The sequence below is a fragment of the Chlamydotis macqueenii genome, chromosome 21 (genome assembly GCF_036417535.1).
Source record: "Chlamydotis macqueenii isolate bChlMac1 chromosome 21, bChlMac1.mat, whole genome shotgun sequence".
In the NCBI taxonomy this organism is placed as follows: domain Eukaryota; kingdom Metazoa; phylum Chordata; class Aves; order Otidiformes; family Otididae; genus Chlamydotis; species Chlamydotis macqueenii.
Window position 1 is genome coordinate 3,081,275 of NC_141576.1, and position 21,897 is coordinate 3,103,171.

At 44.6% G+C, this 21,897-nt stretch overlaps 2 protein-coding genes across 5 annotated transcripts; both read left to right on the plus strand.

Moving 5' to 3' along the window:
• The first annotated feature begins 6,052 nt into the window (after positions 1 to 6,052).
• MRPL20 (mitochondrial ribosomal protein L20) lies at positions 6,053 to 10,567 on the plus strand. The gene is made up of 4 exons (XM_086764540.1): positions 6,053 to 6,179; positions 8,018 to 8,128; positions 8,430 to 8,507; positions 10,138 to 10,567. The coding sequence occupies exons 1-4, from the start codon at positions 6,093 to 6,095 to the stop codon at positions 10,309 to 10,311; spliced, it is 450 nt and encodes a 149-aa protein (XP_086620666.1). The 5' UTR covers positions 6,053 to 6,092; the 3' UTR covers positions 10,312 to 10,567.
• A 352-nt stretch (positions 10,568 to 10,919) lies between these two features.
• CCNL2 (cyclin L2) lies at positions 10,920 to 20,408 on the plus strand. Of its 4 annotated transcripts, XM_086764763.1 has the most exons (11): positions 10,920 to 11,269; positions 12,186 to 12,260; positions 12,531 to 12,640; positions 12,920 to 13,040; positions 14,303 to 14,367; positions 17,166 to 17,265; positions 17,352 to 17,456; positions 17,690 to 17,831; positions 18,379 to 18,496; positions 18,580 to 18,672; positions 19,036 to 20,408. In XM_086764763.1, exons 1-11 carry the CDS (start codon positions 10,946 to 10,948, stop codon positions 19,388 to 19,390), a joined length of 1,608 nt encoding a protein of 535 aa, XP_086620889.1. In that variant the 5' UTR covers positions 10,920 to 10,945; the 3' UTR covers positions 19,391 to 20,408. The 4 variants fall into 4 exon arrangements, 1 of the variants encoding a protein (XP_086620889.1); XR_015260882.1 differs by lacking the exons at positions 17,166 to 17,265; positions 17,352 to 17,456; positions 17,690 to 17,831; ... (1 more) ...; positions 18,580 to 18,672; positions 19,036 to 20,408 and adding exons at positions 15,104 to 15,229; positions 16,449 to 16,621; XR_015260884.1 differs by lacking the exons at positions 17,166 to 17,265; positions 17,352 to 17,456; positions 17,690 to 17,831; ... (1 more) ...; positions 18,580 to 18,672; positions 19,036 to 20,408 and adding exons at positions 15,104 to 15,229; positions 16,479 to 16,607.
• Positions 20,409 to 21,897: the final 1,489 nt, after the last annotated feature.

A 21,897-nucleotide genomic window follows, 5' to 3' on the forward strand; every position in this document is an offset into this window, starting at 1 on the left:
CATCTCCAACCGGATCAGGTTGCTCAGAGCCCTGGCCAACCTGGCCTGGAATGTTTCCAGGGATGGGGCATCCACCGCCTCTCTGGGCAACCTGGGACAGTGCTCCACTACCCTCAGCATAAAAAAAAATTTCCTACAAAATTCCTTAACTCCAGAGGAAGCTGAGGTAGTCCAGGTCTTACCAGAAGGCACAGCTCCTCTATGGCACAAGTCAGGGAAGGAACCCAGGAGTGCTGTGTTCCACTTGATGCTATTTCTCTCAGAAAATTCTGCCTTAGAAAGAGATTATCAGAAGGATGAAGTTGACACAGTGCTAAACATAAAATGATTCTATAGTATAGATGAGTGCTAGCTTTCCTTTATTAAATGCTTTTGTTAGAAATGGTACATTTTAGGTGCCCGTCCCCCTGCCGTTGTTGGGTGTTTCGGTCTGTTTAACTGCCCTATTCACTGGCTGGAGCAATATGTTGCAGGAGAATTAAAGCCAGGCATTCCATACACGTTGACTAAGCGCACAGCATCCCTTATTGTGCAAGTTTTAGAAATGGGGAACAGGCGTACGTAGAATTACAAGGGAATATAATCAGCCAGATTCTGTCCTCATGCTGCCGAACGCCCCGTGTCACCCGGGCTGGAGGAGCCTTACACACTTGTAGAAAGCAAGCAGTGAGACAGATTAAGACTATTTGCAATCTGACACACGTAATCAATATCAAAACAGAGGCTTTAAAATTGAAGTGAGTTCAAGAACAGTGTGAGGATATAGATTGCAAAGGTGTAACGAGCAATACTGGTGAGGAGGAAGAGTTTTAAAACAAGTCAGTAGTTTTTAAACAGTTCAACAGTGTACATCCTTGTTCTGCAGGACTGGATGTGTTTCATCGTTTGGTTTTTCCTGACTCGAGGGAAAAGCTTCTCGCTCCCAGTTAGCAACAGGGGAAGGAGATAGCATCACTCAGGAGCTAGAGAGACCCAAAGCAGAGGGAAGCTGCGCTCTTCCTCACCAGGGACTGCTGCTAGTGCCTTAAACTAGATTTCTCTCAAGTAATTTTATTTCCTCTAGCTCTAGCACTGAAGGTGACACTGAATTTAATTTATCTGTTTTGTTTGTTATTATGTATTCTTTCTGTTGAGCTCTCTCACAGTGAAGAAAAAAGTTGCTGTGCCAAGAGAAGGGAAAAAGGTTAAAAATAGACTCTGAGACTGACAGCACTGCCAGCAGCCTGTATCCTGCTTTGTTCCAGAAGGAATATACTGGTAAATAAGATAAAACATTAATTTGTAGCACAGATTAAAGTCAGCATTTGTCTGTATCAAACTCAAATGCCCTTGAAGGACCAAGGTAGGGAAAAGAAGCATGAAATCCAGAAAGCAGTTACTCTCCTTTGGGCAGCAGGTACCGAGAGTTTCTGGTAGCGGACTGACCAAAGCGCTGAGGCTCTTTGTCCACAGCCAGCCTCCCAGATTCCCAGCCACAAAGGGGAGTCCTGGACGGTCCGAGCCCGCCTCACCCGAGAGAAATGAAGCCAGGAGGACAGAGCTGAGCAGAAGGGGTTGAAGGAGTCAGAGCGTAAGCTGAATTTCACTGTCGAATTAATAAAATAAGCTGAAATTCAGCCCTGAGGAATTTCCTTCCATTAAAAGATTATTCTTGTTTGGTTACCCAACCTAGCTGGAGTGCTAAAGAACATCTTGGGTACTGCACACTGTCATCCCAAGGGATAATGGTTTTCCTTCTTTCTCAAGCTGAAAAATATATCTGAAAATTACTTCTTTGAACTGACTATAAATTCATGTACCACAGCTCTGCATTGTAAGTCAAAAAACAATAGACAATTGTCTCCCGAGTATGAAGATGTTCCTCTACTTTTTCATTTTCGAATGTCAGGCATGGAAATATTTTTGAAAGGTGTACTAATGTTTTATTTATTTCAAAAGCACTTCAGCTATTGATTTTAACAGGACTGTAAATCCCAGGAGCAGCTCTGTTTGGACAGCCACTTTCCTAGGAGAGGGGGAACCAACTGTGAAATTTTTTTAGTAATAAATGCAAGAAAGAGAGAGAGGTTTAAAAATACTGAGAGAAACAACATTTAAAACAGTCATCAGAGTATGACAAGTCCATTTAAATCTTGTTCCACCCATTTCCTTCACTGCACGCTCAGGCGGAATGGTCCTAGGGGAGAAGGCAGGGTAGCAGCCTTCTCTCAAGCTGTGAAATGTGAAATCTCTTCACGGATCCATCCAGACGCCCAGAGGGAAATATCTATTGAATCCAGCCTGCATTCAGTTGTTGCACAGTGTTAATAAAGCCCTGAATCTGTGCAGATGGCGTTGGATGTAATAAACGTGACAAATGGCATGGAGGCTACTGAGGAGGCTCAGTATTTACTGGGCTTGTCTAACAACCGCTGGTTTCAATCTGTAATATTCTTCAGGCTTGACTTATGCCTTCAAAGTGCAGAAAGGACAAGACATGCACATGTGTGTGTGTCAAGGTTAGGCTTAAACCATGGGAAGATTGCAAACTCAATGCTGGACAACTAAAAATTCTACCCCAAAATCACTTCAACTGCATTGTGTTGAGGCACCAGAGAGTTCCAGTTGTGCAGTTCCACAAATAGCAGGGTTTGGCTGGTCTATGCAGGTGGCCATTTTGTCATTTTTTCCTCACACAGCATTGCATTTCTCCCAGAGCCCAGCGGAAGGATCACCTATGGACTGAATTTCTGAGCTGGCGTTGAACCGACGCAAGCCTGACGCAGACGAAGCCAATCCTACAAATTTCCTAAGAGTGCGTGCGCCTGATTCTCAGCCCTTGAAGGGCACAGAACAGGGAGTGATGAAACGTGTGTGGATGACTCCTCCTTCCCCACATCTGTGCTTTCCCGTACAAAAATCAGTCTTCAGCACTAAATTCCCATTAAAACAAACAAACAAACAAACAAACCAATGAAACCGACAATAATTCTGCTACTGAATACAGCTGAGAATAGCCAGGCTGGTGGAGCCATATGGATCTGAGGAATTTTTTTACCACTTACATTCTTTTTAAGCATTTTCTAATATTCTTTTCAGATCCAGTATGATCTATTTCATTATTTTGATAACAAGTTCTGCCAGTCTCACAGGCTTCCTGCTGATTGTGTGATTGTTCCATCTTAAAGATGCCTGCTTCAGTTCGGAGGAGGATAGGAAAATGAAACAGCTCGATTTTTGTGGAAACAATAAAATATTAAGTCTGCATTCCTTCTTTTCTGCACAGCTTTTACGTTTTTACACTATTTTCAAAATCCTAACTCCAAATTTCTTTGGCACCAATCAAATTGCAGCACTTAGCACCAAATTTTAATTCATGTTCACACAGGAGTGACCCAACCCGCCCCCACGGCTGCCCTGCCCAGACTGACCAGCATCCCAGTTGGAGCTCTGTAGCTTCAGCTTCGATGTCGGGGCTCTGAGCAACCTGATCCGGTTGGAGATGTCCCTGCTCCTGGCAGGGGGGTTGGACTGGGTGGGCTTTAACGCTCCCTTCCCACCCAAACGGTTCTGTGACTCTATGAGTTGCCCTCGTGCCAATTTTATTCCTTTGTAAATACAAAGAGGTTTTGCCACCCATGGGTGAGGGCATGGTGGTGTGGCACAAAAATAAAAGCTGCTTCAGTAGTCATGAAGGTGCCATAAATTCTAAAAAGCTTTGCTAAATTCAGTGAAACTTTCCAAAGTTGTTTTGCTTTAATGAAAATAAACTGTGGGAAGTCTGAAAATTGTATTCTTTATTTTCTTTCAGAAAAAAACCCACACATGCTAACGATTCTTCTCAACAACCAAGTGAACTTCATGTCAAACAAACCCCAGTGATGGTAGGAAAGATTCCCCACGCCTCTAATTCTGCGAAATTTCCAGGTCCTCAACAAGTGCCTGCCTGAGAGTGGGAAAGATGTCTTGGTGTCGGTGCAGGTTATGGAGGAGTTTCTCACAGGAGCATCATTGCTTTGAGAGGCTGAAACTGGTAACGATTAAAGACGATCAGAGAAATTAATCAGTTCTCTTCCCTGACGGCAGAGACCCTTGCTGCTGAGAAATAATTTTTCACTGTCTATAATGACAGCACCATCTTGTGGTTTGGTACAGTTCATAAATTTTCATTTTACATCTCACAATCTCTTACACGCAGAAGGATACTGTAAGACACGCCACCCAGTCTGGAATTCTTCCAGTCACTGAAAACCACACAAAAATTTTTCAAATGTGCACTGCTAGTGATACAGCCCGGTCACGCTGAGGAGGGCACTGAACAGCGACCGCAAGGACAAACGAGTGACCTCACAGGACAAACGACAATGGAAGATCTCAAAGCTGTTCGCTCCTCAGGTCTCTGCAGACACATGGGTTACTATTTCACTGAAATGACTTTACGGAGCAAACTTGATTACCCACCCTGTCTGAAGAATTAAAGGCTGAGCCTTTGCACGCTACCAGCAGCTTATCCTGTAACAGTGTTTTGGACTGCAGAGACAGGTCACTGATTATCCATATTTCTGCAGTTTAGCAGGAACATCACAAGAACCCTTCTTTGACTATGGTTCCTGTTTTGTATCATTCGGTCTGCTGCAGTTGCAGTCACCTTGGAAAGCTCTGCACAGCTGTCACCTTCAGGAAGACAGGTCCCCCAAAGTTGTAACCATGTGAGATGGGCTGGGATATTCCTCTCCTTGAGTGTTGGGGGAACCGTGGGACAGAGGAGCAGCTCCCAGCCCAGCTCGGTGCGTGAAAAAAGACAAGAAGTGGAGGATGGAGCTCAGAAACAGCCCCACCGTGAGAGCTGCCGTCGTGCTCTCCCCCCTCAGCCTCACATCGGCAGCCCTGAAACAGAATGGCTGGTCAGGAAGGTGGGCACTTTTTAACTCTTTCATGTGGCAGGTTGCTAGGGAAAAGAGCAAGCTTTAGTTCTTTAATTTTTTCTTAGAGAAAAAAAAATATCTCATTTGTGTTTGTTGACTCTTGGTTTTGGACCAGCTGTAAAACTCTAGGGGTGCTCAGACCGAGTTTCTTGGTGTTGCCTGTGGAGGAATTACCTCCAGAAGCAGCTAGGAAGCCTCACGGAGCAATAAAGGTGTCTTGCTCTGATTTTATTTTGATCTGATTTGACCATGATGGTTGCTCTCTCAAAATGTTGCATTGTATAAGCTGAGTTGAGCTGGCCATACAGATGGAATACTGCAAGGGTGCATTTGAGCAGCATTCCCATGAATACTTCTGGTTTCCTTGGCTATAAGCTTTAAAAATCCTGTCTCTCTCCCTTAACTTATGACCTATTCGCCTTGAAGCTGGCAGAGTGGCCGTACCTACGAGAGCTTGCCAATGAAGGAAGGGGAACAAGCTCCAAACCCATGGGAATGGTTGAAAGTGGACAATGTTTAATAGAAGGGCCCTGGGTGTTTCTCAGAATACGGGCTACTTTTCAGAAAAACTAGCATTTTATTTTTAGAGGCTGCACACCAGACCCCTCAGATCTCTTTCAATCAATAATCCACAGTAGAGAAATGAAGAGCAGCAGCACAGAGGTTTCCAAACTCATCAGCACAGCCAGACGACCTCACAGTTAATGCGGGGTGACAATGCCTTTCCTGGGCAACACTCGGCATCCCTGCTTATATTGCTTACACACAATCCAACCGGTTTTTGTTGCAGCTCCCAGGCTGGAGGGAGCTCTGCCTGGCTCTGTGGGGAAAAAAAAATGTTTACACTGAGGGTGGTGGAGCACTGGTTGCCCAGAGAGGCGGTGGATGCCCCATCCCTGGAAACATTCCAGGCCAGGTTGGCCGGGGCTGTGAGCAACCTGATCTGGTTGGAGATGTCCCTGCTCCTTGCAGGGGGGTTGGACTGGGTGGGCTTTGAAGGTCCCTTCCAACCCAAACCATTCTGTGATGCTGTGATGCGGGCGGGGAGCGGGGACCCCACGGGAGAAGCGGCCCAGAAAGCGGCGGCGCGGGGCAGCGGGGGCCGCCGGACGGAGCGGACCGGTCCGTCCCCGTTCCCGTCCCCGTTCCCGTCCCCGCCCCGGAAGGCGCCGCGAAGGGCGGGAGGAGATGGTGCTGCTGAGCGCTCCGCGCTGGCTGCGCAGCCGCCTGACCGACCGGTTCTGGAGGGTGCAGGACGTGCTCAAGTACGCGCGGGTGAGTGTCCGCGCCGTCCCCGCCGCTCCCTGCACCGCACGGGCGGCCGCGGCCCCGCAGCCGCCCCGGACCCAGGGAGCGGGCGGGCGGGCGGGCCGGCTCTCCGCTCCTCCCGTCCCGGTGTCCGCAGGGCCTTTCCCCGGCTGAGGGGAACGACCTGGCTTGGGCTGGCGCGGGGGTGGTGCTCCTCGCGGCGGCTACCGGGTTTCGGGTTTAGCGCGGGGTTTGGTACGTGCGGAATGTTGATAGCACGGTGTTAGCTGTCGCTAAAGAGACCAAGGGCACTTCCCAGCTTCCCAGGTTTCTCTGACGTGCAGGAAGCTGGGAACTGGACCCAAACTGGCCAAAGAGAGCTCTCCCTGCCATAAACGTTGCGTTCGGTATGTCAGCGGGGTTGGCCGCTGAGCTGGCTCGCTTGTCTGTCACTGTTCAAAATCCTTCTGGGATCGTTTCCATGTTTTAGCTCCCAATTTCTGCTCAGGACGGGCTGTGTTGGTCATCAGGTGTGAGAAATTGCACATTATTATTTTTCTATATTTTATTATTCCTAGTGTTATCATTATATATATTAAAAATATTATCTTTTCCCTTGCTATCCTAGTAAACTAAACTGTCTTTATCTCAACCCACAAGTTTTCTTTTTTTCCGTATTCTCTCCCCCATCCCCTGGCGAGGGAGAAGGTGAGCGAGCAGCTGCCTGGTACTCAATTGCTGACTGGGGTTAAACCATAACAGGGAGTCAGGCAGCAAGCAATACAGCGATGCTTGTGCCTAGAAATATCAAAGGTCCATGAAGTTGACCTGCATTGATTTAGCATTTTCTGTGTGTGGAAGTTTACCTGCATTTGATTAAAGCAGGAGGTCATAAACACGTCCGATATTTGGGCCATAACACAGCACACGTGTGCGTGTGGATGGGTGTGAATAAAAGTGAGAAGGCTGCGGCAGAAGGAATACAAGCACTATGGGAAGAGCAGTCTGTAAATACAGCACGCTGTAGACTGGTGCTAGTTTGGGGTTTTTCTTGTGTTTTTTTTTTTTTAAACACAGAGCAGAAAAAAAAATATTTTAACATTGCTCTTCAAGTGCATTTTAAAAAGTGAAGGAGACTGCTTCAGCACGTGATTTCAACTGAAGCTCCAGCTACTGTACCCAGGCTCGGGAGGAACCTTTTTCGAGGGCAGACCGTTAGCATCCTGGGAGGCAGAACATCTTGCTGTAGCATGGAGATGGGAAATGTTGAAGTAGGTGACAGTATCTCACTCTTGTAGTGCCTCAGCTGCCCACGGCACCAGTAGCAGGTACTTATTTCTCTGTGCAGCACTGGCTGCTTTTTCCTCCTTCGCGTTAGATGGATGTCAGCGGGAGCTCCAGTAAACTCTTTCGTTACGCTTTCTGTTTGGGCAGTGGCAATGTTTTTGACATATCAGAGGCTCCTGACCCATCCCTGTGTTTGTACTGGCAAAACTGAGAGGGCAGCTCAGGAATGAGAATAAATTTCTGAGTTTAGGAGTTCGCTGGAAGCACTGAAGGTGATCTGGCTGGTTTCCTTGCCCCCGGAACCGCAGCCTAAAATGAGGTCTGGTTTTGGCTCCCTCCTGCTGGACTGAAATTTTTCAGCCTGCTCCAACTTCCTGGCTTCAGGTTTCCGGTGCTGTAAAATAAAGAAAGAATATTTTCATTATATGCCAACCAAAGGCTTAGCGCATGTTTGTGAAGTATTCTGTCATCCTTGTTACGAAGAGTTGTGAAATGCAAACGAGCGTATATTAGTGTTACTGAAGGGTTTATCTTAACCTAAAGATAACTGAAGGAAAACATCTTGTTTTTTGTTTCAGCATTTTCGTGGAAGGAAGAACCGCTGCTATAAGCTGGCTGTACGGAGCGTTCAGAGAGCTTTTGTGAAGTCTACAAAGGCCAGAAGAGAGAAGAAGAGGTTCCTAAGAGCGGTAAAGAGCAAAATGGTGGATGCAAACATTAAAACGGGAGAAGAGCAGAATGGAAATAGCTATTTTCCTTACTGGGGGTTTCTTTCAAAATGTTTTCCCAGTGGGTGAAAAATATGAGTTTAAAGTAAGCGTATGTGGGACTGAAAAAGCTCACATTCTGAAGTTCATACGTGTATATGTTGCACGGAGAAGACTGTTGGTCTGGAAACATTATCTTTACTAAGTGTGAGCAGATCAGCATGACAAAAGGTTTATTTTTAAAGTATTTTATCAGCCAAGATGTTATTTTTTACACTTTCAGCTCTGGATCACTAGGATTGAAGCAGCTTCTCTCGAACATGGTTTGAAATACCCAGCTTTCATAAGCAATCTGCTTAAGGTAAGGATGGTGCTTGAAGAATAATTACTTCGGAACAGGAAATGGGAGAAAATGTCTAGTAGACGTCTTCTGAAGTGCCAGGCAAATTAATTTCTTAAAACTCTGAAATCTTTCAAGTAGATGTAGCCTGACAAAACATACCAAAGGCTTGCTGGTTACTGTCCAAGAATGCAACTGTGAGGAGTTGAAGCTGCAGCCTCCACTTGCCAGTCTTTGAAGAATATTGGTGGGGACTTCCAAACTGGAGCCTGAGCAGGCAGTGGCAGCGTAGGGCATGGTGCAGGGATTGAAAAGCTCCTTCCATCAGACTGAGCTTCTGCCAGCGCTGCCCTGCTTCCTGGTCCTAGTGATGAAAGGCTTTCTGCTTATGAAAGGAGTTGCATTCACTTTAGGAACCAAGTTCTGCCCTAAACCTGTTTCTCTTCCCTAAATGCATCCCCTTTTATCCTGTGTTGCCTCACACCTTGTTCTGTCCCCAAAGCTTTTACTGCGCATCTTAAGAGCAGGACTTGTAAAATGCGTTTACACTCGTTGCTACTGCGGGCAGTAAGTGACAGCTGCTTTTCCTTTCACGTCAAGAAATTTAAAAATACAAAGTTTGAATTAGCAGAAGCAACCCTAAGAAATCTCCACTCCCTTCACTACCAGCTTTGGGTTTCGGTGAGCACGGACAATGCAGAGTTGGTGCCATGGTGCCTTGTTCTTAAACCTGCTGGGGAATTGGTTTTAATTTGCTGATACTGGAACTGTAAAATGAAAATTGTTTCTCTTGGCTGTGATCATAACGAAAAGGTCGTGTTTCCGCTTATTAAAGCAATTCTCTCTATATATTTATATGATATTTCAAACCATTTTATCTGTTTCAAATAAATAGATAACTTTCTAGGTTTTCTGGCGTGTTTAGATAACTTCCTAGGTTTTTTTGTCTGTTTCCTGTAAAGTAATACAGTTCCTGAAATTTAAACACTCATTCTGCTGGTTACTCTTGTCATACTGTAACCAAAAGAATCAAGCACTACCTAAAAGCTAACTCACTTTTCTTCTTTTTTTTTTTTTTTTTTCCCCTCAAGATCCCTGTCCCTTTGATTCTTGTCTCAGAGCAATGTATTTTTGTAAGGTTCTCTGTTAAAACATGCAAAAGAAGCAAACTTTTATGTAACAGCCCTCTCTTAGACTATGCAGTTAACCGGGTAATACCGAGGATTTGATTCTGCAGTCTTTTTCTCTGCTCCAGGACACGTTTTAAGATACCAAGCAGCTTCTGGCGCAACAAGTAAACTTGAATATGTCTGAGAACTGAAACAAATGCCATGGATTAACCTGTAACACGTGGCCTTCCACAAAATAAGAGATTTCTTCTGAAGAATCTCCTCATTTCTACCAAATTCTTCTGAAGAAGAATCTCTTGGTTTCTACCAAAAAGACTTTGAGAAAATCAGTAAACAAATTTCACACACTGGCTCAACGAGACATCCATGGCCGAGTAGTCCTGGCAGTTCTCTGACTAATAGTTCTGAAATTGTGCAGGGTAGAAAAAGTAATTTGCCTTAAGACCTCAGGTAATCATTAAGCATTGCAGTGTTGTTCCTGAAAATTGCAGTAGTTAACCAACAAATTTCCTTGCATTTAGTCCCAGGTGGAGCTGAACAGGAAGGTGCTTGCCGATCTGGCTATTTATGAGCCAAAGACATTCAAGTCCCTGGCTGCCCTAGCCCAGAGGAGGAGACAAGAAGGCTTCCTGGCTGCCCTGGGAGATGGAAAAGAACCGGAGGGGATATTTTCACGCATTGTACACCACTATTGATATTAAAAGTCTGCAGATAACGAGTTATAAAGAGGAATGTGTATTGCGAGGTGAGCTCGCTCGCTGACTGCCGGTGAGATGGAAGCCGTGAACAGAATCCCTGGGGATGGCTGTAGGAGGAGGACGGGGTGCCCTTTTCCCGTGTCGTTGTAACCGGGACGCGTTGTGCGAGCGGCGGTCAGGCCTGTGGTGTTTGCGGTGTTAATGACTTAGATCGCCTATGTTTGTTCTGTAATAAAGATGGGGTGTTTTTTTTTGTTTTTTTGGCTAACTGCTACTGGAAAAACAAGTTGAGTGGCCACTTCTGGCGCTGCACGGGGGGAAAAAAAAACCCTGCCCGGGGCGGGGAGAGGGGGATCTGGGCCCGCACAGCGCGGCCCGGTTCGGGATGGGCCTGCTCAGGGCGGCGGTGCGCGCCGGAAGTGCCGCCCTGTTCAAATTCTCGACGCGTGCGTCACGCAGCCGCGTTCAGCTCCGGGCTGGCGTCATACGTCGCGACATATTGGCCAATCGGCGGCCGCCGTTTTGCCGCGTTCCACCAATAGGCGATGACCGGAGGTGGAGAAGGGAGGGGGCAGAGGCGCCGCCCGGCGGGGAAGAAGAGCTGGGCCAGGCGAGGCGGCGGCACCACAAAATGGCGGCGGGGCCGGGCAGCGCGGCGGCTGTGGTAGCGGTGGGAAGCGGCGGCCCGGCGGGGCCTCAGGCTGCCGGTGCTACGGCGGCGGGATCCACCTCGACGGGGAGCGGTGCGCCGGTGCCGGGCCCCGGGGCGGTGCTGATCGGCGACCGCCTGTACTCGGGGGTGCTGATCACGCTGGAGAACTGCCTGCTGCCCGAGCACACGCTGCGCTTCACCCCCTCCATGAGCAGCGGCCTCGACTCCGACACCGAAACCGAGCTGCGCGTCACTGGCTGCGAGCTCATTCAGGCGGCCGGGATCCTGCTTCGTCTGCCGCAGGTGGGGCTGGGCCGCGGCCTGGCCGGGCGGGGTGGGGCGGCCGCTCGGCGGGGAGGAAGGCCGCGGCGGGGGGGGGGTGGGGTGGGGTGGGGGGCGGCTGTGCTCCCTGGCAGGGGTGAGCTTTATTCGCTAGGCCGCCATTCGCGGTTAGAGATGCGGAAAAGGCCGAGAAGCTGCTCTTTTTTTGGTTCGGCTTTTGAACGGCAGTGCCGCCGGGGCCTGCGGCCTTCCCCGCCCGGCCGGGAACGGGAAGCGGATGATGTAACCGCCGTCCTGCGCCGCCCCCGCCGCCTCCGCGGGCAGGGCGGGGGCTCCCGCAGTGCCTTTTTTTTTTTAAGCCGGGGCTTGCGGGAAGAAGGACTTCTTAAATTCCTTTGGATTGTAGTGACCTCAGAAAGGTTTTGTTTCCTGGCGAGCTTCAGTCGCAGTCTCGTTGCTCTCTGAGTGTAAGACTTTCCAGGCATCGTCTAGCTTCCGAGTCCCGGCTGCCCAAATTGTATTATAAGTGTATGCAAATCGTAACATGATTAGAATCCCCCACTCCTTCCACCCCAAAAAAAGTAGAGTTATTCTAGCCTGATGTAATAACTTTCAGTTTTATTGGGTTCTAGTGTTGAGCTGAGGTTTTTTTTATTTTGTTTTTTTGTTTATTTAATTTCATAAAAGAAACCTGCGATTTAACGTCTGTATTCCGCTCACAGACAGTGCTTGTGGTGTTGATAACATCTTGGGCAACTTAATTTGTTACTAAGGTAGGGGTGCTAGTTTTTCTTCAGACACCACGGGACTTAATCCCATACTTGAATATAACTTAGCTAGTCTTCTGAGTGTTAAATCTGTAGCAATAATTCTAGATAATTTCTCTCTGAACTGGTAGTTGTTTTGTTAATCCTTGTTGCGATTACTTTCTTCTTAGGTGGCCATGGCTACAGGACAGGTGCTATTTCAACGTTTTTTTTATACCAAGTCTTTTGTGAAGCATTCCATGGAGGTAAGAGAATATTAAAAGATGTGTACGTCCAGACATGTTGTTTACTCTTTGATCTGTTATGGCAAGTTGACAGCTTAGATGTGATCAGAGTGTAGATGTTACTTATGGATCAACATGATTTTACAAAGCTACGTAGTACTGATTTTGTCAGTTTTTCTGTATTTCCTTGTTTTACCACCATTTTCTCTTGTTATCCCTCCCTAAGCTGTTGGAGGCAATCAGTTCCTGATTTGAGCAAAACATCAGTATCTTGCAATACTTATGTTTCAGCATGTGTCAATGGCCTGTGTTCACCTGGCGTCCAAAATTGAAGAAGCACCAAGACGCATAAGGGATGTAATTAATGTGTTCCATCGGCTTAGACATCTACGGGAAAAAAAGTAAGCTTAGACTTTGAAATAATCTGAAGTACTTATGTTGTATTTTAATAATTAAACTTTGTGAGCCGATGATAGTATCATTCCCTGTTTCATAAATTGGGGAACATCGTGAGGGGATCTCATGAAGTACAAAAGTGAGTTGACCCGTTTTATTAGGTAAATATTTTTGGTGTTACAAATAGTGATGCTTCTTATTTTTACACAAACACAGTTTTGCCTGCATATGAGTACTCTTTGAGGTTAAGATTATCTTATTCAGAATTTGAAATTGTCTTGCAGAAAGCCTGTGCCTCTAATACTGGATCAAGAATATGTGAACTTGAAGAATCAAATTATTAAGGCAGAAAGAAGAGTGTTAAAGGAGCTGGGATTTTGTGTTCACGTAAAGCACCCTCATAAGGTTTGTACTGTATAAGTTAACTTTATAATCAGTGTTTCATATGCTATAAACACTTTGAGTAGGCTGCTAAACTGGATGGAAGCTGTATTGTTTGTACCTGATAACGCTAGTTAATTCAGTAAAGCTAGCTTCTTACGATCCCAATGTCTTTCTCGTTCAAGAGGTTCTTACTAGTTGGTCTTGTGTCACTGCTGAATGACGACTGGAAGGTGGATGCAGGTGCTAAGTGTTCCTTGAAGTCAGATTCTATAAGTAGGTAGCTTTGGTGTTAGAAAACGTCAGCTACACATAGATTCTTAAGCAGAAAGGAATTTGGAGACCTAGGGCTGTGATACCCTGTTATCAGAAACACTCGGTGTCATGATCGCTCCTTTTGGAAACCATGCTGAGGCTATTAAACCTGTGTGAGCTAGCCAGCAGTGTTTGATATGTTCTGAAAAGGACACTCAGGTGTGAAGGGCTTGACTAGAAATGAGGCAGTTCTCAATATTTAGGTATCACACGTCAGACTAGGGTGATACTTGGGGGATGTAACCGCTGCAGGTGTTCAAGTTGGTGCTTTAGTACCGTTAGTATTATGCCTTAAGTAGCTTAAGTGTGGTAAAGGAGCCTCCTACATCTGTGACAGCAGAGCTTAGGATCTTGCTGTTTCTTGCTCTAAAAACTACCCCTGTCTTAAGGTCTTCTTAAGCCTGCCTGGCTTCTGGAGTTCACTCGTTATCAGCACCCCACAGGACAATTGTACTTGTTTGTTAATTGGGCTGAGTTTTTGCTATTGGAGTAGTCTTATTATCTGCATCTTTATTTTCCTTTCAAACCTAAGGGGGGAAAAAAAACTACAACTGAGTAAACCAGTGACACGCAGCATGTTAGATGGGTTCTCTGCAAATACTCTCATACTTCTGTTACTGCTTATTGCAGCTAGCGATATTTTTTCCCAAGTTACAGCTAAAAAGGAATCGTGAATTGAATAGGAGAACGTACGTAGCTTGAAAACAGTTGAAGACAAGACATCTAGATTGCTGACTGAGCTCGGAAGACGGAGAGCTAGGAAAGTCAGGTCTGGTTGAGTGTCAGCTCGTGCAGACTTCTGCACTGGAGAGCAGAAGCTGTGTGGGTAAACGCTAGGGATGTTGCAGACGCTTCCGTGTGGAGTGTTGTAGAACTTGAAAGAGATAACAGATGCCTCGTGGATGTCCCTCTGCAATAAATGGGTGGCTCTCAAGATTCTTGTTAATAACGCAATAACCCATATCTTCCAGATAATCGTTATGTACCTTCAGGTATTAGAATGTGAACGTAACCAACACCTGGTCCAGACCTCATGGTAAGTTGATTTTCTTTGTTATAAGAGACCAGCAGGGGCAGTAGCAGAAATATGTCACTTGAGGCACTCTGGGCAGCATTGCTCAGGAGTGGTTGTGGGCCACACCAGACAGCTCCAGTGTTTCTTGGCGTGCCCCAAACTACTACCCAAATGTTGATCGGCCTCTTAAGTTAGAGGCGCTGTTTTAATGGTAAGGTAGCTTTCCACCCTGACTTCTCACTTCCCTCCTCTCTGCTTTCACGTTTCAGCTGAAGGGAAAATGTTGAGTGGGTTATAGTGTTTCATTGTTTTTTTGTTCTTCAGAGAAAACTATCTAGATAAAGTCTGTTACCAGTGCTGGGAAATGTTTTTTTTCCCAGGGCTTGGGCTTGATTACAGGTGTATGAAAACACTCAGCACAGAGAAATTTATTTTATCTATATGGATAATGCGAGATGTCAACTCCTAAGACTGGATAAACTCAATGTTTTCATGTTTGCCAAGAAATGTCCTCTACCTTGCTGCTCTCATTACAGTGAAGATTTGCTTGGGGATGGGAAGCCTATGTAAAATTCCAGGTCTTAAACTTGACGGATAGATAATGCTTTTAAACAATAATACTTTTGAACGACACTGTGGTTTAAAAACCTTTAGTGAATCCAAAGATCATATTTCTGCTGACTGAACTGTCTGGTACTGTGACCTGTGTGTAGAGAACCAGTTTTGACTTTTCTTTTCTGTACTCTTTTAATCAAAGGGTAGCCTCTGAGGGTAAGTGACTTAAGACTTCTCCTCTGCTGCCCAAGCGCTATGGTGCAGGGATAACTGCCGTCTTCAGTCAAACCAAAGCAGGCTCTACAAAGAGAAGGCTGGCTCTAGACAGGTGGTATATACGTGATAGTATAGTAACTGGCCAACTGCTGCTTGTGCTTATACTTTTTGACTTCTGTTTTTATTGTGCATTTTAACTGTTGTGTATTTTATAACCTGATTGTTGAAATTTTGAAATACTTTAAATGTTATATTTCTATAATGTTAAAATGATACGTTCTTATATGATAAAGCAACTTAAGGTGGGATTTAAGTCTTAAAGGGATGAGCTAACACAAGAAAAACTGAACTCTAGTTTCCATTTGTGAACTAGTTAGAAAATGTTTGAGTAGATGTGTGAAGCTTGGAGTCAAATGTAATACTGAGGATTTAAAGAAACTTCCCCGTACCATTGCATGAAGTACTGGAATGTGAGTTACGGACTGCTCATTACCAGTTTTCCACTTGTTAGGAAAGCAGGGGTAGGGGAGGAGGAGGGAGGAGGTGTTAAAATAACATATTTGTGTACTGATGCTTGTTGCTTCCAGTACCTGAAAACTGGTGGATATCCAGTATAATTGTTTTTTGAAATGTGTGTTTTTACAACATTACCTTTTTCCTAAAATACTGTGACAAGGATTCATTTCCTCATGTGTCTGATTCTGAGCCCACAGGGAAAATATGCAGAGGCCAAACTTGGAAGCAGGCATGTATTTCAATTTGGCAAATTAGAAAATGACTTTAAGACTTCCAGATGTTTGAAGTACCACGTTTCTTTATCGCTTCTTTTGCCCAAAGGTTTGTGCTCTCTTTGTAGTGGGTCAAGAAAAGTAGGTTTTGAAGTTCCTTTCTCCCATAAAAATGAGCTGATGTTTAGCATTGCTCATCTGGGGTAGCAGTTGCTTTTTCTGTAAACAAGACTGTAAGGCAACTGGGGCAGGTGGGAGTTTGCTCTTGGGATTTAAGTTCCTTTTGTCTGTCCTGTTTAAACTTGTAACAAGCGTCTGGACTGTGGTCTCTGGTTTGGATGTCTTGGGGGTTAGTGAATCCTTGTATACTGGGTACCCACATGGTTAATTGCTGCTTTCAGAAAGCGTATTATTCTGAGGACTTTCTGTTGTGTCTGGTTTTAGCTTTTCCCCATCTGATATTTTGCTTGACATACGTGCTCAAAAATCTAGATCTTTTTAAGTACACCAGCTAACAGATTCAGAGGAAGTTACTTTGTGTATTTAAGATTTAGAATAATAATGCTTAAGTGTACTGACTGGAATATATGTAATATTTTACAGTTTTCTCATTCTGTGAATATTCATTTTAAGCAACCTTACTGAAATGGGACAGTTTGGAAACCGTATTTCATGTGCCAAAGAGGACATCTGCCTGAATACTGAGTATTCTCCTGAACTGATGTTCCCAAACACCCTGATTTCTTCTGTGGCTGCTTTTTGCATCAAGAAAAATTCTGTTCTGAGTGGAAACTAATGCCTCTGAAGGAAAAGGGACCCCTTAAATCTGCAGTGGAAGCTGGCGCATGCTGAAGTGGACTGCGTTTTCATGGGAGTACACCAGGAGCTGCAACTTTCAGCAAACCGTCTGGGTTCTGCCCTATTGCAGAGAAACATGTGAACCTAAAAGTCTATAATTGAGTACTTCAGATTATATTGGTTGTTATCTTGCTGAGAATAACTTGTCTATTGCATGAGAGCAGGCCAGTAGAGATCCAGAAGGAAAAGTGAAGTTAAAATTGGTTCTCCTTTCACAACTGAATTTTCAGCAGTCAGTCAATGAAACTTAATTTCTGTCACACATCCCTCCCCTTGAGGGATTTTTTTTTTTTTTAAGTAAAAATTATTCAACTTTTCTTTAGATTTACAGGAGTATAATGTTGAAATCTAGTACCTGAATGCAGAAAGAAATAGTCCTTGTAGAAGTAAAAGCAAAACAAAAACCCAGAAAACATCAAACAACTTTGCAGTGCTGTGCAACTTTGATATCCTGTCTTTCAGGAATTACATGAATGATAGCCTGAGAACAGATGTCTTTGTAAGATTCCAGCCAGAAAGCATTGCCTGTGCATGTATTTACCTTGCAGCTAGGACGCTGGAGGTGAGCGTACAGTTGCACTAATTTCAAGTTTGTTAGGTCTTTTAGTAGAAGCAGAAAAACTGAACATGTCTTTGCCTCCCTTTTAGATTCCACTTCCTAATCGTCCACACTGGTTTTTACTCTTTGGAGCAACAGAGGAAGAAATTCAAGAAATCTGCTTAAAAATTTTGCAGCTCTATACTCGGAAAAAGGTTTGCTTCTTTTTCATATTGTGAGCCTTCGTTAAAGGCCACAGCTTAGAACATGAGTTGGAAAACCTTGTCCCATTTGAAACCAGCTGCAAGCCTGGCCCTTTAACTGGAGCAGGATAGTAGTCGCGGTGTCTGGGCCTCTTTAGATTCCCACCCTGCCTCCCCCGTAAGTGTCAGAGCAGAACGTCGTGGCTTACTACGTTTTGTCATAAGCTGTGCTCCTGTGTTCACAGGTTGATTTATCTGATCTGGAAAGTAAAATAGAGAAGAAGAAACTAGCTATCGAAGAGGCAAAAGCACAAGCTAAAGGTCTAGTACCTGAGGGAGCCCCAAGTTTGGATAACACCTCAGGATTTTCACCCATCCCAAAAAACGGTAAGTAGTGGATAACTTGTTTTTAATAACTCTTTCTCATCTTAAATGTATATTTACCCTTCTGGCATTCATAAATGGTGTGGCTTGTTTGAGTTGTTTTTGTTTTTAAGTGGGCTTCCAGCAGCTATTCAAATAGCAGAGTTTGAATAGCATTGTAACTTTGTAATTTCTTGAAACAGGTAAAGATTAAAATCAAATTAGTCTAAAATTAAGGCTAGTTTAAACTTACATAGTACAGGGACATGCTTTTATGTGGTTTTGGCAATAAACAAATACTTGCAATTGGCATGTTATGCTAAGGCAGTCTTAAAGCATAGGTATCATTAGTAACTCTGGCAGGAGTAGGATTTTTTAACTTCTGCCTCTGTGAACTTCTTCAGCTCTGCTCCTTTTAGGTGGTTGTGTATGTGTGCACATATATGCCAGCCACACGTATACAGTACTGATTATGACAAAGATGATGAAATGGGGCAAGGGGCGGCTTCGGTCCTTCTTTCAGTCACCACCCATACTTTCAAAATAAGGTAACAAAGATTTGTTTTTCTAGAGTCTCCAAAAGAGGTTAAAGGAAATAAACCTTCGCCACTACCCGTTCAGGCAATGAAGAATGCTAAAAGGAAAACAGAGGGAGCAAAAAGAATGAGTTCAAATAGTCCAGTAAATGGGTAAGGCTTTCATCATGAAGCAGCTTATTTTTTCCTGTTAATAATTTTAAGCGAAATAATTTACTGTGTATTGTCTCTTGCAGCGTTCAGAAAGGAAGAGAAAGCAGGAGTCGAAGTGGAAGTCGAGATCCAAGTTATTCACGATCGCCGTCCAGATCTGCATCCCCTAAGCACAGGTATGTACTACTGTAGAAGGAGGTGCTGCGAGAAGCGCTCGGGTGAAAATTTTAGAGTGAGCTTTGGTAGTTTCTCAGCATGAGAGACTGTGAAATAACAGTGGTACCTGCTGCTAGTTAAAGCTCCAGAAAAGTTACAGCTGAAGTTGTACTGCTTTGGCTCGCACCTCAAGAGAGTTGCAGGGTCTGACCTTGTCATACCTGTGCGAAATAGATTGAAAGGAGAAGCATTTGTCTATGTGGCACTTAAAGCGCTTATGTATGTATTGTCACTACGTTTAGGCGCTAACAGTGATGTAGAGGGATTCTATTTAATATTAAGAAAACTACATGCTTTCTCTCCTGCTCTTTTTCTTTCCATAGGAAAAGTGAAAGTTACTCCACTTCGAGCGGCTCCAAGTCCCACAGCCGTTCTAGGAGCCGCAGTGACTCTCCTCCCAGACAGTTCAACCACAGTTCTAGCTACAAAGGTTCCAAGGTGAGAAGTTATAAGAAATCAAAAGACTACAAATACTCAACACACAAACCACGGAAATCGCGCAGCAGGAGTTCATCGCGTTCCAGGAGCCGATCCCGGGAGCGCTCTGACCATTCGGGGAAGTACAAGAAGAAGAGTCACTACTACAGAAATCACAGGCATGAGCGTTCGCGCTCCTATGAGCGAGCGAGTCATCGCTATGACCGAGACCATCCTGGCCACAGTAGGCATAGGCGATGAATAAAGCAAAAAGTTCTTTCCTTTGGAATGTAAGCAGTGTAGCTCTTCCCTGTTTGGTCTTTGCAGTATAGGGTTCTCCTGGCTTGTAAACCACCTAGCTTGAGTAATGTCCATTCTGCTGGCAATTCTGTACTTACTATCATGAATCCGAAGGAAAGATACTAACAGGATGGGATGATGTGAAGGACTTAATCTGATCAGTAATGTCTTGGTGACTGTTCTGCTGGAGTGTCACCCAGTAACGCTGCAGAACTTGTCTCGGGATGCTCCTATGCCTGCTCGTTAGTAATTTGCATACTGTAGTGCGGTGGAGTGTTGTTTGGGACTTCCAGTTCTGCAAGCAGGACCTCTGTTGCTCAGTCGCTGGAATACTGTGCTGAACAGTCCTTCCCTGTGGAACTAGAAGGCTCGAGACAGTTAGTGAAAACCATTGGAGTGGCTTGGTGCTAACAAAGCTGTCTTTTCATACTGACTCAGTTCTGTTGTACAAATGTAAGGTGACTTTTTTTTTAGAACTGTTGCCTATATTAGGTTATACATGTGTATATATATTTTGCAGTGTTACAGTACAGTATGGGAATATGGCCTTACTAGCCTTTACACTTTATCCACTATGTAAATAAGCATTTGTTTAATACAGGTGGAAGATATATACAGAAAATTCAAAACTTGAATTCTATCAAAAGACTTGTGTAGAAATTCTGATAAATGTGAAAGTATTTAGCTCTGTGTATTGAGAGTAGTATATTTTTATCTGTGCAATGCTGTGTGCAGGCCACCAGCTCATAAGGCATTTCCTATATATTCATTTTAAGTGGTTTGAAATTCTTTACTCAGGATCTTTGACACTCTGAACAATTAGTAGTTTGTCAATCTGCATGCTTGTTGAAGAACAGAGCGTTTAAAAAGAAATAGCAAAAATCCCACAGCCCAGTAGTATCAGTTCTAGTGGTATATCTGAGCTGTTACTCTCATGCTCCCTAATTTCATTAAAGTATTTGATTTTCTATTAAATTTACTTGATAGTAGTTTCTTATGAGCTATACCACTGTGCCTACTCATAAGGAAAGAAATTTGGTGCTGAATGAAAAGATTGTCAAATTGGAGTAAATGTAGGGCTAGCCTCAGTTGTTACAAGAACAGGAGATGTCACGCTGGGCTCGTCCTGGAGGTGTAGAATGGAGTGGTGTGTGAAACAGGGTGCTGTTGTTTGAGCCTTTCGAGCTCTGTGAGTGGGTCTTACTAGAACCACTGCCTGCTGGTTAAACTTACTCTGTCCGCTCCGGGGGACGCGGATGAGGTTTGTTGTGGCTAATCTTGTAGGTGCCTCAGCATGACTGTGGCTCTTCTAACACTTCTTTTAAATCCAAACCAATCTCTTGGCAATTTCCTTCGTTTTTAATACCAAGGCAAAACAGCTGAAAGGATTTGCCATCAGCCTTCCTTTAGCCAGCCCCTAGTCTACCAATTTCCTGAGCTGCAGGTTGCGTAGGGATTATTCTGTGTAATTAGCAGTGGACATATTTGTGAAGTGGACTGATCTTTGTTTCAACCAAGTGATGCTTTTGACCTCTGCAGCTCCCTCTGACATTCTGTTCCATTACAGAAATCACTACTTTACATACCACAGTTACCTGTTCCAAATGCATCGTTACTGGAGAGTTTCAGTGGGTGCCCCTTTTTTCCCGTGCAGGGGGAAGACTTGTTATCTCCAGGTCACCTTGCAGTAGCAGTAGCTGGTTTGTAGTTCTTTACGGTAGTTATGATTACATCTCCGCTGGGAGAAGACAACTAGTTGAGATAGGCAGCAGACAGAAGGAAAGCTGCTTGGAGCTTCAGCGGAGCACTGCTGTGGAATGTAACTTCATCTGTTCCTGAATCAGCGAAGTATCTGCTTTAACTTGGCCGTTGCACACAGATGGAAGGTAATTATTTTGTACTTGGTAGGCTAAATAATTGAGTAGAAGTCAAAGCATTAAAGTAGCTCAGACATAGTGTGATACAAAAAGTAACTTTGATTTATTCAAACTGAACAACCTGAAGTAACAGTGTTCTCTAGAGGGTTCCCGATATTACTAGCAGCAGGTCAACCTCAAATCTCTGTTTACTAATTCTGGTTCTAAAAGGCAGTCAGCGTTCTCCTGCTTAATTTCTTCATTCTGCTGCGGATGTTTCCAGAACTGCCTCTTGTCTGGTTCCTGAGGTAAGCAGTGTATGGGGAGGCACACTTCACAGCTGCAGCCTCCTGCAGAAAGCCTTCAGGAAGAATTACCTTGGTTAAGTCTTAGTTCTCACAGCTACAGCCATGACTTTCCTCCAGTGCGAGCAGCATGGCTGATGCACTGGATGGGAGTAGATGCAGCTCTGTTTAGTAGAGGTCTGCCTGTTCTCATTGGTGGTGTGGCACGCAGCCATGTTTTACTTTACTGAGGAAGTGCAAGATTAAGGAGGTATCCTGTATTTGCTAACAAGGGGAATTTACAAACAATTTTCAGCATTTACTGTGC